This window comes from Anticarsia gemmatalis, chromosome 15, assembly GCF_050436995.1.
Source record: "Anticarsia gemmatalis isolate Benzon Research Colony breed Stoneville strain chromosome 15, ilAntGemm2 primary, whole genome shotgun sequence".
Classification (NCBI taxonomy): domain Eukaryota; kingdom Metazoa; phylum Arthropoda; class Insecta; order Lepidoptera; family Erebidae; genus Anticarsia; species Anticarsia gemmatalis.
The window spans coordinates 12012540-12029130 of NC_134759.1; the positions used below are offsets into that span (position 1 = coordinate 12012540).

The 16591-nt window shown below is 34.5% G+C and overlaps 1 protein-coding gene across 1 annotated transcript in view; it reads right to left on the minus strand.

Moving 5' to 3' along the window:
* Positions 1–665: 665 nt before the first annotated feature.
* Chsy (Chondroitin sulfate synthase) overlaps positions 666–16591 on the minus strand; it is a 59308-nt gene continuing 43382 nt past the window's right edge. The window contains exons 2-6 of the mRNA XM_076123343.1: positions 10445–10585; positions 6579–6759; positions 5639–5796; positions 5015–5216; positions 666–4732 (exon numbers count right to left, since the gene is read on the minus strand). Coding sequence (XP_075979458.1) covers positions 3171–4732; positions 5015–5216; positions 5639–5796; positions 6579–6759; positions 10445–10585 — 2244 coding nt within the window. The 3' untranslated portion in view covers positions 666–3170. The remainder of the gene's footprint in view (positions 4733–5014; positions 5217–5638; positions 5797–6578; positions 6760–10444; positions 10586–16591) is intronic.

Sequence of the window (16591 nt, forward strand, 5' to 3'; positions counted from 1 at the left end):
ATAAGAAGGTATTGAAGTATAATATAAGCGTTATTAGAAAGTGCGTGTCGTGCGCTATACAAACATACAGATCTTTGAATACATCTTGTATGAGAGACGATGCATTCTTTCACTTTATTCCGCTGTTTTGAGCTGAATACCCGGCATCGGCTACAAGCACACGAGTAGGTATGGAAAGAGATAAAAGATAGATAAAAGATTCATAATCTGTAACTGTACTTACTACTATATAGGAAACTGTTGCGTCTGAGTCAGCTGTACTTCGGCTTAACACGAACGAACTGAAAATTTAATCGTTCATATTTTATTTTAAACGTTTTTGTATGTGTGTAAAAGAAGAATCATGTTTTCGATCACATATTTGAATCAAATGTTTAAGCTTAGAGAACAGCGTATTATAATAAACATATACTTTTTATTGTAACCATATTTGCACCTCAATCATGCTCAGATGAATATCAGTCCATCGGTATAGTATTCAAAATGGAGCGGGCAGACAGTAGCTTACTAGTGTAATAATAGATTTAATTTGATTCAATCTTATTTATTTATTTATTTTATTTATTTATTTATTTATCTTCCTCACATATCATAGGGTATATCATATCATAGGGTGAAATAAAGATTAAATAAATAAATGAAAGGTTCAAATAAAAATGCAAAAATCTCAGTATATCATCACAAAATATATTTAATTTCCATACTATTTGAATAATTTCATCACTTTCAAATCACAATGCGATAATATCCAACACGTTCACAACATACTGTTCGATTGTTCTACTTACAGCTAGTTGGCACTTAGTGAGCACGATAACAATACCAATGTACATCGTATTTACATTATTTATAATAATACTTATGTTACGTATTATGATCATGTTGGTTCTACGACTCATTTATTATGTGGTCACTGGTCTGTACCGTATCTTTATAATGGATAGATGTGTTTGAAGAAAGGGGTCTATCTGCCTTTTGCCCAATTATATATAGGGTTTTCAAAAGTATGTTGACCATTTTCCTTAATTGTATTTTTTATTCCTAGGTGTCCAATAGTATAATCTCTTTAGACAATAAGTTTGAGTATGTAACATAAACATTTCTATTCAATCTGTAATTTTGAAACATTCATGAAAACAAAACACTGTTTACGTATGTGCGTGCAGTTTGCCACAGAACCGTCGGAATCTAGAAACGACCAAAAATATGGATACTGTCATTTCCAAAATCCATAACTCGTCAAACAATAGCATTTACAAGATCTACTTATTCAAAAAGTAATTTTCGAAACTGCACAGACCAGACACCGCATAAAATACCCTAATTAAGTAAGTAAGTAAGCCTTTAAGTGATACTGCCTATCTCAGCTAAACTGAATTTGATAAATAAGCATCGTCACAACCAAATATACGAGTATTGAATGACATGGACAAGCGAATAGGAAATATTATACAAAAGATATAAGACTTATTGTCGAACATATAGGCCGGTGTTTTGGACAAAAGCAGTTATAGTCCAAGTGCAGTAATAATTGATATGTAATTCAAGGCATCTTGTCTTTAAGCCAACGAGGCAAATTTCGTACAAATATTTTCAATACGAGAGCAAAACATTCAGTTACAGAAGCGCAATTCTCTTCTACCGTTATTCTCGACTATCGAGAATTTTGACATTTAAAATTTGCAGCGAAAATAGTTCTTACGTCGCCCGCTAGAGGCGCTGATCAAATTTTCATACAAAATTTTTCGATACCTAGCCGATTGCCTATAGTCGATAGTATACAGTATAAGGCAATTTTCAAAAGAAATAATTATACGATCTCGTTGAGTTCGATCTGTGTGTTTGACACAGTTAAAAACTTGGACTCTAACGACTTTAATGTCCAAAATGTTGAAAAAACAGTGGCAGTGTTTTCTATGACTTGAGTAAAACTACATTATTATGCTAAGTTTGTGGATCCTCCTGACTTTAGAGGCACGATGAGGCCAGCTCACTGGTGTACGTTACAGAAAAAAATATACCACATTAAATATTGCTTCATATCTTATTACGAAATCATTACAAATATATTATTTTCGAGACTTTCAGACAAATGCAGAAATATCATTTGATTTTAGTTTAAGCGATATTATGTTATTTGATAAAGACAGTATGATGTCTAAAGTTGTTTAATATTGAAGAGCGTTTCAGCCTTCAATCGAGACATTTTATACATCTTAAAAATGTGTATTTTGTATTTCTTATAGGTATGAATATTGACTACATAATTGGATAAAATAATATTTAATTTGTTTACATATGTGTTTGTTTCTTCCAATAATTATTTGGATATATGTATAAAACATGATTAAATAAGGTATACGGGTTATAATTTTACGTTTTTGTTATAATTATAGGAACGATATGAATAATATTTTATTTTTCTAATATCTGTAAAATATTGTCTAATTTATAACAATATTTGAACATGCGATTATCAACTGCTTATACTTTTATTTAGCAAATATATTTTGTATGCCAGCAATACCTTATAATATTTATATTAATGAGGTATTATTATAATAATGGACTTTGCTGAAGTCTAAATAATAACGTTTATGTATAATATAATATTTATGTAGATAATATAACAGGGACTCCTTTACATTTATTGTCATTTAATATAGAGTCTATGATAAAAAAGTATAAATAAATAAAAAGAGTAAATTATCATAAAAATGGAATTAAATGCATCGTTAATGGTATGGAATCAATAAAGATAGGACGAAAGGTACTAAAGGTATACGATAATTGTTTGACGCAAGACAAAAGTTACAAATAAGAAAAACAATGATAAATAATAATAATAATTTAGAAAAATAAATATCACAAAATACTATTAGGTACTTAAATAATTTCAAATGGTAAAATAACATTCATTTTGTAAATTTTATTTCGCGTCATTAATAAAATGCTCTATCTAAATATCTTATTCGATAAAATAAAAATTATAAGAATCGTTATAATTTCTATCTTATCATAGTATAGGACCACTAACACCCTTTCTAACTAAATATGTACAGAATAGGACGATAATAAAAATAATTATAAAATTCTACAATTCGTACTCATATTTATACAAATCATTGTTCACTTGCACCGAGTATCTAGGTTATATTAAACACCCTGTACTATCTAGCACCTTTTTTCTCTGTTTCAGCTGATTTTGTCTCTACTTTCTTTTCTGCTTCGGCTTTTTTATCGGCTTCAGCTTTTTTGTCGGCTTCAGGAGTTTTATTCTCCTCTGACTTCTTAGCAGGTTCGGTTTTTGCAACTGTTTCAGTTTTTTTCTCGGCTTCAACCTTTTTACTTACATCAGCCTGTTTGTCGGCTTCTGCCTTCTTGTCGGCTGCTGCTTTGTCAGCTTGAGCCTTTTTCTCGGCCTCGGCTTTCTTGTCGGCTTCCAATTTCTTATCAGCTTCAGCTTTAGCTTTCTTCTCATCCTCGGCTTTCTTATCTACTTCTGTTTTCTTCTGTTCTTCCGCTGCTTTGTCCTCTGCTGCCTTTTTCACTTCTTCATCCTCTTTTAGCTGATCTTCATTCGGCCACAACACTTCTGGATGATTCATCATATAATAACTCATATGCTTCTCACTACCGTACGTTGAAGCTTTCGTTCCCAAACACATCAAGAATTGAGCTCTCTCTAAATTCTTATCACATGCAACAGAATGGAATATATGAATAAGACTGTTATCAGCCGTTCTAAATACTGTTAAGTTAGAATGAATCAGCGTTTCAAACATTTGCACGTCTTCCATTCCCCAGCCTTTGATTTTCAAATCGAAGCCTCCAACTCGTACAAAATCACACTTGTATATAGCTAAAATACCGAAGCCGTACTGTCTGAAATACCCGAAGTCATCAGCTATCTCTTTCGTGTACTTCAAATTTATAAGTTCCTTCTCAGTTTTCTCTTCTTCTATCTCAGCTTCGGGTTCCTCCTCACCTTCCTCGTCTATACTAGTTTCAGCTTCCCCAGTATCCCCTAAAAGCTTATTATAATCGTCCCCATTAACCACATCGGGATTGTACTGACTAAACACCACAGGAAAATATACCTGGTGATATTTTATGGTGTGTATTCTTATTCGTCTAAGAGTATCGAAATTGAACATCATATCTACATCTATGAAGAAAACTAGATCGTCATCGGAACATTGTTTCAGTCCTTCAGTGAGTGCTGCTCCTCGAGAGAATGATTCAGTGCCCATAGCTACTAATTTAATATCTTTACCGTACATATCGACGTAATAGTTTATTAGTGATTCAGTGTTTTTGTAATCTAACGGACTGGTTGGGTCTAAATATACGACGACTATTAATGTCACAGCCTCATTGGTTTTCAGTACGATATCTTCGTAGTTTCTCATGAACCTCCCGAAGGTTTCCTGTCGACCTGACAATGGTAGAATGAAATGTATTCTTCTGTCATACACTGAGTACTCTTCGAAGTCATCGGTGTTCCACTTGAGTACTTTAGGTAGATTCTGCAGCTTCAACAGGCCGCTCTCGAGAGCCTCCCTGACGCCAAGTTTGCTAAAGTCCAGGAAGCTGTATTGTTGTTGCTGTTGTTTGGCCTCGTCGAAGTCTTCGAAGTCGATTGGGCTAGAATTAGCTTCAGTCTTTTCTAAGATGTCGGGATCCTCAAATGGTGGAGGATCACCCATCGGCAATTCTCTGATCTCCATACCTGAAAATATAGAGCAGACAATTTATTTGGTGTTTTCGGGATTCATGCAATGTGTGAAGATTTCTATGACTGATATAACCAAAAATAGGAAAAAAGTTTGACTGCATAGGTTTGTTTTGGAAATTCATTTTGGAAAAACCTTTCTTCTCCTTATGTTTCAAATAGTTTCCTACCGTTCGCTTTGTACAGCAATTCTAGCCTTCTTTCCTTTCCAAAACTTTTTGTAACACAATAGTTGGTTAATATGCACTAAAACACAGCCAAAGATAAAATTATATTGACCAGTAAAGGACTGCTGCAGGTATGCGTGTCGGCGCACGGCGGCGGTCATCTTGCGGCCGCGGTACCGTCTGTACTTGAGCAGCAGGTCGAGCACGTGGTCGGCGCCGTGCAGCGGCTGCAGGCGCGAGTAGCCGTACAGCAGCTCGTTGAAGTCGATCACGCGCCCGCGCTGCCGGGACGGCGCGTTGATTATCTCCATCACCTGGAAGGGTAAAATAGGCGGGTTTGAGCACAGGTGTCTGAAGATAAAATGTTGTGGCATCCGGATTTCAGTGAAAATTTGCGGTATAATTAAGGTTGTTAATATTGATTACTCTTACATCAGGATTTAGAATTTATTTCTAATTCAGAAATAACCACCTTTTGAGGCATTCCCAATTTAAGTATAACAAACTGTTAAGAATGTAAAGTAAAACTATAAAAGCCGTAATGTAACTTTCAATCATCGATACTGTAGCGAATGTTTGACATTTCAATTGGTGTAAAGTAATAGATTTGCAAAAAAGGCTAGGGGCGCTGATAAGTTCAGACAATTTGTCGATATTGGTAGAAAATCACCCCATAGTTGTTAAACATACTTTGTAAATAAAGATGCTAATAATAGTGTTGGATAATCCAACTCACTTCTCTAATAACATCATCGAGCGCTTCTTTCAAAGGTCCCTCTATTCGTCTCTTGGGGTTAGAGTGGCTCGCGGAGTAGATGGACTTGCTGATGAAGTCGAACGGCACCATCTCCTCCACTGTCATCGGCTTGAACCTATTCATGTCTATAGGTGCTCCTGGAACATGAAAATTGAGAGAAGTTGTTAAAAGTTTTGTTTAAAATGTGTGAATATCTGATGTACCATAGGAGTACGAAAAACAGCAGTTTATGATAACAGACAAAGGATAAGCTGTCTAATACCTATATCAAAACAATAAAAGTCAAAACACTGAAGAGTTAAATTGGAAATTATAAAGTCATAAAACCAAACTGAAACTATAGCATCCAAACTGACAACTGTCAAATTAATTTTTACTATCAAGTACTACTTACCGGATTAAATCTATAACAAAACAAAACAGGAGTCAGAACGTAATCTATCTTCAAATTATTGGTACTCTCTATTGGAGGTCGTAATTTGAACTGCTGTAACCCCCCAGACAGACATACGGGCAGTCTCGGGCAGCTATATTTAGGTTGACAAACTGTTTTGTTCTCCATACCATCCATTACAACTGTCACGTCAATTGAGGTGGGTAATCGAAGTGTTTACTAAATCCTAACAGGTCGTAACGGTCAGTCTTTATCTCATACTCACATACGTTCTATACCAATATACAAGCAGAAAAAAGACACGATGACCGCAAGTAATGTAAACTACATGGCTAGCTTGTTTTTGGAAACGTGAAATGTTCAATTGAAAGACGTGCAACATTGGTTTCCCCTTTTTCAAATCTCCGTTTCGTAGAAATTATATCCCCGGAATGGATTTTGAAAAACCAGTCCAGAGATGGGTACAGGAAAGTCCCACGCCTAGTCCCGTCTCTGGACTTGACTAGGTTTGTCACGTCAACTTACCTAATATCTTATTATTTCCTAAATAGTCAGGTTCGCCGACTTTAGCCGGGAACAGCGGCACGTCTCCGGGCAGCATGTAGTCGGCGACAGCCTCCTCGGGCACGTTCAGCTCCCGCATCGCTGATGCGATGTCTCTGTGAAGGTCCAGGGAACGCTCCCGGAGCTCTTGGATACGAAGATTCTGGAATGTTAAAAGATGATAGTCAAGTTTCGTTTCCTTAATTTCTGTGGTTAGTGGTCAACTTAATTCTATAGGAAGACTTTTGACTAAGTTGTAAGGGAAAATCTTTGGCCTGTTCTTTACGAGGGATGTACTTAGGCAGCAAGGAAAATGTTAAAAAAGGATAGCAAAATACAGACTAGTGCTACCACTTAATAATTGTAGCATTAGGATCGCTTTAGCATGATAATAGTCATAACACGGCTCCTGCAGACTTTATTAGTATACAGACAGTATTTTCCCATCTAATTGAAAAGTTTCACATCTAATTAAACATCCTGACAGTACAGGATTAATCAACAAACGAATCGAATGGCTTTTATATTTACAACCTAATTCCAAAAACGTAACAAGTGCTTGTTTAGTCTGACCTACATAATACGTTATTAATACAAGATTATACACCTACAGGTTCAGAGCATCAGCTTCAAGTATTTAGATAAAAACTCATGCAAATGTTAACGCGTTTATTGCACTCACGTTATCAATGTTTACATCCGTTATCCTACAGTATATACAACTATATATCATATAAATATATTATGTATCAATTAGACCTTTCTTAGTCGCGGACTTTTTAAAGATAACCTCGTTATGTGCATTAAGATATGCAATAGGAAATTAAAAGCAAACAAGGAATTTGTGCTGTTTATTTTACACTCAACAGTGATCATTATGAATTAAATGCTACTGCTGCTCATAGCCAGTTGTGCTCACCGATCGGTAAACGATCTGTGGGTTAAGCAACCGTTGGCGCGGTCATTCTATAGATGGGTGACCACATAGTGGTATTTGAACTGAGCGTTTACTGAGCTTTTTACGTGCTTTGGAGGGCACGTAAAAAGTCGGTCCCGGTTGTTGTCAATTAAGATAACAGTCGTAGCCATGTCAAAGGCCTTTCGGGCGGCTTGAACAACTTTGACAATAGGTTGACCACTAACCATACGATAGATAGATAGACTCCTGCTTTATGTTTTATACAGTCGAAATAAATTGTAGAATAAATGGTAAAAATTCTTGTCAAACATTTAACTTTTTAAACTTATATTTTTATCTGCATAAACAATAACACGCAGCTTTGTATAAATCTCTAAATATAAATGAGTTCTGTACAACATAAATGATCATAAAACATCAAAGCCAGGTTAACAGTTCACAGAACATTTTACAACTTACACACACGATGGGTTTCTTAGGAAACAAGGTGTTTCTTAAAATTTAAATATTAAGTCGGGGAAAAATTCTTTTCGCATTATAGTATGTATGAACTTGTAATAAAATCTTTTCTCTGCACAAAAAAGCTTGTTATTTGGGTACCTCACGAGCTCACTGAAAGAAACCTAATGAACAGTGTACTCATTTGTGATTCTTGAAGCCAAAGAGATTTTATTACAAGTTCATACATACTATAATGCGAAAAGACTTTTTCCTCGACCTAATAACTTATTGGACTTAGCATATCGGCAGAAATAACGAGAAAAATACATAGCTAAATTAATCAGAAAATGGATACGCCCTTGCTGACTTTATGTTACTGTGATTGCTACAAAACATTACTCACTTTCTACAATACAATCTGTCAATTGTGATCTACACAAAGCAACAGCAACGCTATTCCCTTTAATCGGTACTATCGAGTATCGTGAGTTTGAGGTTTATTATGTACCGCAAAAATAGTTCCCGTGACGCCACAGACTAGACTTTACAAAGTTTTCAAAGGCTAACTTGTTGTAAAGGCTGACGAAAGGGTAGAGAATCGGGCTGGTGGGCTATTTGACGCAATCCATTTTTTCAGTTACAATTTACAAATATTATTTCGGTAAATATATAACGGACAAAGAAGTACCTATCTCAAGAGTTTTATTTCTTTACACTATCGAGTAAGTAAGTCTAAGTAGCGTATGATAAATAGTGTTGTGTACAAAACGGCATCAAACCACCGAACTGAGCTGTCACGGTCACCAACCAGACGAACTTGACACCAGTTGACATCATAACTTGTCAGTTATTGACAGTCAACACACTTAACCTCACACCCTGAGCTCACACCTATGATCTTTGGGAAACGGTTTAGCTATTAATTGTATAAAACTAAGCAGACTCGGCTTTTTGGTAAACTTGATTGACGGTCGTTTTAAATGACCTGTCTATCCAGCGTTTATTTACTAAAGGCAAGAATTACATACATACATAACATATAAGCATACATAAAATCACGCCTTCTTTTTATACGGGTAGGCAGTGACCAAAGAACGCGACTAAAAAGAGTAGGGCAAGAATTGTCTATATTTTTTTCGTTACCCATTCATGGATAACAATTTCTATCGAAATCAGTAGAGCCTAAATAAAGATAATTTTGACGCAATAATCTTATACAACAGCCTATCTGTAATCTTCGACAGAAAATTAAAAGTAGCTGTCAGGAATAATGTTTTGTCCCCCTCGGTAAAAGCGTACTTTACCAGGCATAGAGACTCTCAAATCATAATAAAGGCTCTATATCAATGAACCTAAAAGATTGCTCCATACAAATTGGTGTACATCGAAACCCTCGTTCATTTTCTGCAGAAACAGTCCATGAAGATAGATGATAAAGGATTGCAACAACTGACACATTACCACCTTGTGTTGTGTACTACACACAATCACAATGATGACACCAATCATAGCGCTTTCAAACGGGTTATGAAATGTAATTTGTAGAAAATATTCGTAGTATTATTGGCGAAGTCGAGTAACTTTGATTATTTCAAAGAAGTTCATCATTGATGGTTTAAACTGACTAAAAAACACTACAATATTTGCTACCATAACTCGTAACCAACAGCAACTTAAAGCACATTTCAAGATCCCACGAGGGTTAAAAGAGATTTGTACATAGGAGCAAAACAGCAACATCAGAAAAAGAGCTTTATGAATCAAATAAAATATGGAAAAAACCTTTCTTTTAAAGTATCCATCATAATGACAGTTAAAAAAACAATGCAAGAATAACATTAACCCAAAACCTAAGACAATTTTCCTGTTTACATTCAAGAAAAGCACTTACAAATTCAAACACATCCTCAGCAAATACTGGGAAAGCAACTAAAACAACGAAGAGCGGACGCGAAGTAACACGTGGTCAAACAATGTTGAGAATATCGCAGGATACGATGATTGTGTAAACTTATGAGTAATCTTCACACTGGTGCCTAAATTATTGATCTTTATGTTCTGCTAATATTAGATTAGGAGATCGATGACATCGTGATGTGCTTTGTTAAGTGGTGAAGTTAGTCATTTCGCAGCTGTTAAAGCACATCGGAAAGCTAGCTGTAAATGACTAGAAAAAATGTCCTTTGAAGGTAGAAATCGAGATTGAGGAATATCTTAATACAACCAGCTTATAAAATCAAGACACAACTGGAGTTTTTATCATACACTATCGTTTTCCAATAACTAACCAAAAAAATCTCCTTAGTAAATGATTTAGGTATACATAGCTAATACATAGCTTCGCATTGCTATCATAATTCAGTTAAGTATCATTAACTTAGTCATCTCAATTTTAACCTATAAGTATAAACTGTCAAACAATTCGACATCACGACATCTTTTATTTATTAACTTCATACCTAAGAACCAACTGAACCCTTATTATTACCTTAAAATAAGAATGTATCCTGTACATCTGCCGGTGGTCCTTGACAGGATGCAGCGTGATGGCTCGGTGTACTTCTCTGTTCTTCAGTCTGTTGGTGTAGGCTGCAGCGCCACTGCCATTGTGGTGAAGGATCGTTTGCATCTGGAATATCAAGGGTTTATCGTTAGACATAGATGTATAAGTGATATTGTACGTTATTCTTGTAGGGAAAAGGTAGAAAATGCAAAAAACCTTTTTGTTTTGTGTGCTTGTTAGGCTTGTGAATAGAAGACAAAATTGCTAAGAACCGTACATGAATCTTATATTTATTGAAATTATGATGGAATACTGTTCGTTGTGTAAATATATGTGAGTCTTAAGTGTGATACTTAAAAGTGTTAAATAAATACATATGCATTTTATAGCGCAGACGAGTTATCAAGGAAAATTAAATTATAAACCAAAGTTAGCAATAAATATTGACTTTTGTAGTTTATTATTTTTCCCATGACCTATTTTTATCTACTTCCTCTACAATAAAGCTGAACGGCTGCCGAAAACTATAATTTTATTGATTTTAAATATCAAAAAGTCTTAATTGAGGTAATAGAACAACATTTTTAAAGGCTAAATCAATTAAAATTAAAGAAATAGTCAATAAAAATACTGTTTAATGGACCACAGCCAGTTGCCTTGACGTAACAAACTTTACAACGTGTGCAAAGGCAATCATTTATCAGCCTTGTGTTATGCAAACTGACGATTATTTACTGAAGTTATGAGTTATTGAAAAATACATATATTTTGGCACCTGACGATCATAAATTTTGTGTTAGTTAATGGCCATAGAAACATCCCACCGCTATATAGCGATGAGGCTGTTATTCGCAAGTGAACAAAACATTTAATCAAATATTGGTGATATACATGGAATTAGTAAATCCACATCAATTTAATCAATATAAAAATAACCCTGCGTGACATTTTCACGAATACGGTTATACCGCTGAACATGTTTAAGCTATCAGAAAAAAATCACGGAGGCAGAGTCGCGGAAAAAAAACGAATACGAAATAATAATATTTATTTACGCTCAAAGTTTTCCCTAAACAAATATATTCCTCAGAATGCTAATATTATAAAAGAACCGTTTAAGAGTAATTTGTTCTATTCGTAGAACAAATGACTAACAGAATATTACGTAAATTCGCTAACCCGTATTCATTTACATATTTATTTTCCTTTAATAATTGCATGCAAATCTTTGGCTGCAATGACTCTTGACCAAGAGTCTTGGGAATCATATAGTCAGTGCAATATACTAATGTTAGTTACTAGTCCTCGACAAAATGGTATGACTTCACCTTTTGTCTATTGTGGTTAACTGGATAGTCATATTAGGATAGTCATTTGGGGATAGTCAGTAGTCCATAAGGTAAATATATAACACGTTAATACGGCTGGCCTTTACGGTTGATATTTAGATATTTGTTTCAAAACATGAATTAATTTTATAAAATTGTTTAACATGCATTTTAGTAAATTCAGCGTGTTAATAAAATAACAGGCATGTGTAGCAAATTCAATTATATAAAAAATATACGTAACACGTGTAACTAATCGAATTAAATAATTAATAATATTTTGTACTTCCTACTAAATGGTGTGACGCGTACAGATGATAACAAAATTGTTTCATAATACTATTTTTGCATTATGGTTTAGGCAACATAAACATTGGAAATCTTCATTATCTATATCTATACTAATATTATAAAGCTGAAGAGTTTGTTTGTTTGTTTGTTTGAACGCGCTAATCTCAGGAGTTACTGGTCCGATTTAAAAAAATCTTTCAGTGTTAGATAGCCTATTTATCGAGAAAGGTTATAGGCTATAAATCATCAGGCTATGACCTATAGGAGCAGAGTAACAGCAAAAAATTTTACAAAAACGGGGAAAATGATGACCTATTCTCTTTTATGTGACGCAAGCGAAGTTGCGCGGGTCAGCTAGTTCTAAATAAGACCGCACTTATTTTAGAAAATATTAGAAACATAACAGAAAATAATTTGAATGTAACTGAGAAACAATTTTATTATTATCGACTTTTCAGCGAAAAATAATTCAGGGCCTTCGATTTTGGCTAACAAAGCAAGAACTACATAGTTCAAGTTATCATACATGTCAAACGTTGAAAACCCGATAGCAAAACTATAGTAGTTGGGAAAGCAATACTATGGTATAATTTGAAAAATGCTACTACCTGGAAACATATTTATTATCATATTTATGTACCGATATTGCAATTACATTAAAAAACATGGTGTGGGGATAACCCGATAACTGATGCTGATAATGTAGCATTCCTATCAATACAAAAATTAACTATGTTAATAAACACATCATTTTATATAACACATAGCAACGACCAAATTTTTGTGTGAATATTTAATTTAAATTAGGTAATGAGATAAGGACATTATTTTGGCTTTCCAATTTTTTTACAGAGCGCAACACGTGTAGATGAAAAATTTACATATTTTTCAAGCCTTCTAGCCACGCAAGATGTTTTGTTTTTGCAATTAGGGCCAATGTTTTTTAAACTTTTCTATTGCCTTATACTGAGCACGTTACTCCATATTACCACTGGGAACATTTCAAGAAAAATAAAATATGAACTTAGACATGAGAACCATACCCAAACAAAAGTAGTATTTGCATAGACCGTTACAGACAGAGATGATCAAATCATGTCCTCTTCAAGTATCAAACTCCTTGGAGAAACTATAACCGTGATGGTACCATAACAACAAACGGCATTTTTATTTAAAGTCAATGCTTTAGTAATAATTCATAAGGGGTCGTCCCTCTCACGAGCGGCCGCCGGCCACTGTCGCATCTATTCGCTAACGGTGCTCTTATCAAGACAAGCTGTGTACAGATACCCTAGATGGGAACAAACATTGCAAATAACTTGATTGTGAATTACCTATTGTGGAAAATAGGACTGTGGCGCCGTTTCCTACAGTCGGTAGGTACTATCAAGTAGCAAACGTTCATATTTAAATTACCGATAAAAATGGTTCCTATGGAATACCAATATAGTAGAGAGGAAATGCCCCTTGTTTTCAACAGGCTTATTTAATGAAGAGAGTTATTTACTTTGAGGGAGTAGGGACCCCTACCTTACATTATTTCAAAGATCTAGTATGCGAGGGGCCCTAAGTTCTTCGCGAGCTTTTTCTTTTAGGTAAGTGTTAAGATTTTCTAAAATTCACCCCATTTCTTGCTGTACTTATAACATTCTTACTTTTTACAATAAACTTCCCAATACATTTGAACCACGACTGTACTCGTAGTCCTTGACTCAAGTTTTTGTTCCACTCAAAATTGTTGAAGTTTGAATGGATTTATAGTCTCAGTACTGTATACAACGTGTTAATAAAGTTGTTTCAGATGTCTGTTTCTTGTCTAGACTGTTTCTGTGACCTACATACTACAGTGTTTATTAATTTGCATACATATTTGAGCAATAATTTGGGTCAGAATATTTAGCTGAACTTAGTAATTCAAAAGTAGGTATTGTTAACATACTGTGTCCACATTATAGGTAATATATTTCTAACACAAATTTACGAAAGCTTTTCTGTAAACATGCAGGAGAACACAAAGTAGGTAGTTATATCATCGCAAGAAATCGAGAAAACTTAAAACAACGAGCGCTTCATCATGAAACTATTAGTATGCGTTAATCTTAACCGAACTTGTTTTCTTCAAATAGGCAAAAGTTACGACGCGTGTGCAACAAAATTAAATTATAAAGGCATAACAAAAATACGTCTATTTCCATACATTGCATAAACGTGTGTCTTCCCACCTTTAGTTTGCTTTATTATGATCAAATGGATAAATGCATGATTTAGAATCACAAAACAGTTTCAGAAGAACCTACTTCTTCTAATTGGTACATATCAATATGAATGAACAGTATGATAGGTTTTTCATTCACCAGTATTTTTTCCACTTGACGTAGTTATTTCGTGGGCGGGTGTCTGACGTGGTTGTCTTACTATTGACGTCAATAAGTACCTTGTTTAGGTGATAATTACCGAGACGACATAAAAACATGGCTGCTTTTTTAAAGGATTAAATTAGGCAGTAATTCCTGCATTTAGTTGAGTTTGTTTAAATGTCATAGCGTCTTAGTTTTTTAGAAAATAACATGGTACAACAAAACAGGAAACAAAATAAATGTACTTTTTACACAAAAGTACAATGAACAAAAACGGTGTTTAAAGCTAACAACGGTTTATGTAGTAAACAACAGTTGCACTTATTTTAAATAACTGACTGATGATTGATAACTGCAAAAATAACTTATTAATGTTTACGTAGATGTAAGAGTAAAACTCAAAAATATTACGATGCCACCCATATAATGCATAATAACTTAAAGAAACTTAACTTCATTACCCTCCAGTTTCTAAAGTACATTTAGCGCTAGAGTATCTATAAAAAAAATTAGTTTGAATAGATAAACTACCGCTTAATGTACGTCAGAAACCAGGGGTAAGTAATTTGTAGTAAAACTAAATTAAGTTTACTTCTATAACAATAATTATGGTCACATAAAACTACAATCTTAAGGTTATTACTCTACAAAAGGCATGTAATAAGATCAAGACAATGCTACATAATAATAATAAGAGCGAGCAGTACAGACGTGTGTCGAATGTACAACGGTGGTAGCGAAAGTGCGGCCGCGCATTCTAGACGCAGTACAGTTATCATACATTGAATTAATCTTATTAGGTGCACTCACACGCTCAGTAAGCGACTATAAAGTAACTAAGAGCGTTTTGGTTTTTTTAAGAACAGCATTTGTCGATTAATATGACGGCGAATTTTTTTTTAAATTTGCCCCTAGGTATATGTGTCAAATATTGTTCAAGCTTCTGTAAGTTCTGCCCTATATGCGGCAAGAAGTAACAAATATTCATTAATTAATCCATCTTCCCAAACTCTCGCGTTTATTTTCTTAAATGTATTAGTAGAATCTAAGTTTATTTAGTACTAGCTGACCCGCGCAACTTCGCTTGCGTCACATAAGAGAGAATGGGTCAAAATTTTCCCCGTTTTTGTAACATTTTTTACTGCTGCTCTGCTTTGCTTTGGTCGTAGCGTGATTATATATAGCCTATAACCTTCCTCGATAAATGGGCTATCTAACACTGAAAGAGTTTTTCAAATCGGACCCGTAGTTCCTGAGATTAGCGCGTTCAAACAAACAAACAAACTCTTCAGCTTTATAATATTAGTATAGATTTAGAGTCGGGAATATCTTGGAAGCTAAGTCACTCGTAAGAATTTCATCTTGAAAGTTGACTATCAAAACGTGCCAATAATGTAACAAACGCATTACACAATGCCATCGCCGAACATTTTAAGTCACATCTATTTCTGACCTTGCATCCAAACATAGCATCCGAAAACGATGTATCAATGAATAAAACATGAAGTTCTTCCTCAAGTAGCTCACAATTCGTATGAAATCGAAGTATAATTTATCTAAATTTGCGACAGTCTCGACTAGTTTTTGTCCGTCCATTGTGTGTTAATGTCGGACGTCCGTGCTTTGTCGGCCTTTGTCAACCAAACAACCCACTTTCTTTAGCCGAACTGAATTTAAAACCAACTGTAAATTGACTAGATTCCTATTAATTAATGTTTTGGAACCGCTTGTAATTACTCAAGACTATTTCCATTTCGTAACTCTTTATATTAAAGTGATAAAATACTGCATCATACAATACGACACAACATAACTTTGGGCTACGATTCAACTTGTTTCCTATTTTGCACTAACCCGGTTGCAACATCCAAGATTTTTTTTTTTATTATTCATCTATAACTTTGGATTGATAGCCAAACACATTTTAAACATACAACAATCTATACTAATATAATAAAGCTGAAGAGTTTGTTTGTTTGATTGTTTGTTTGTTTGTTTGTTTGAATGCGCTAATCTCAGGAACTACTGGTCCGATTTGAAAAATTCTTTCAGTGTTAGATAGCCCATTTATCGAGGAAGGCTATAGGCTATATAACATCACGCTACGGTCATAAGGAGCGGAGTAGCAACGAAAAATGTTACAAAAACGGGGAAAA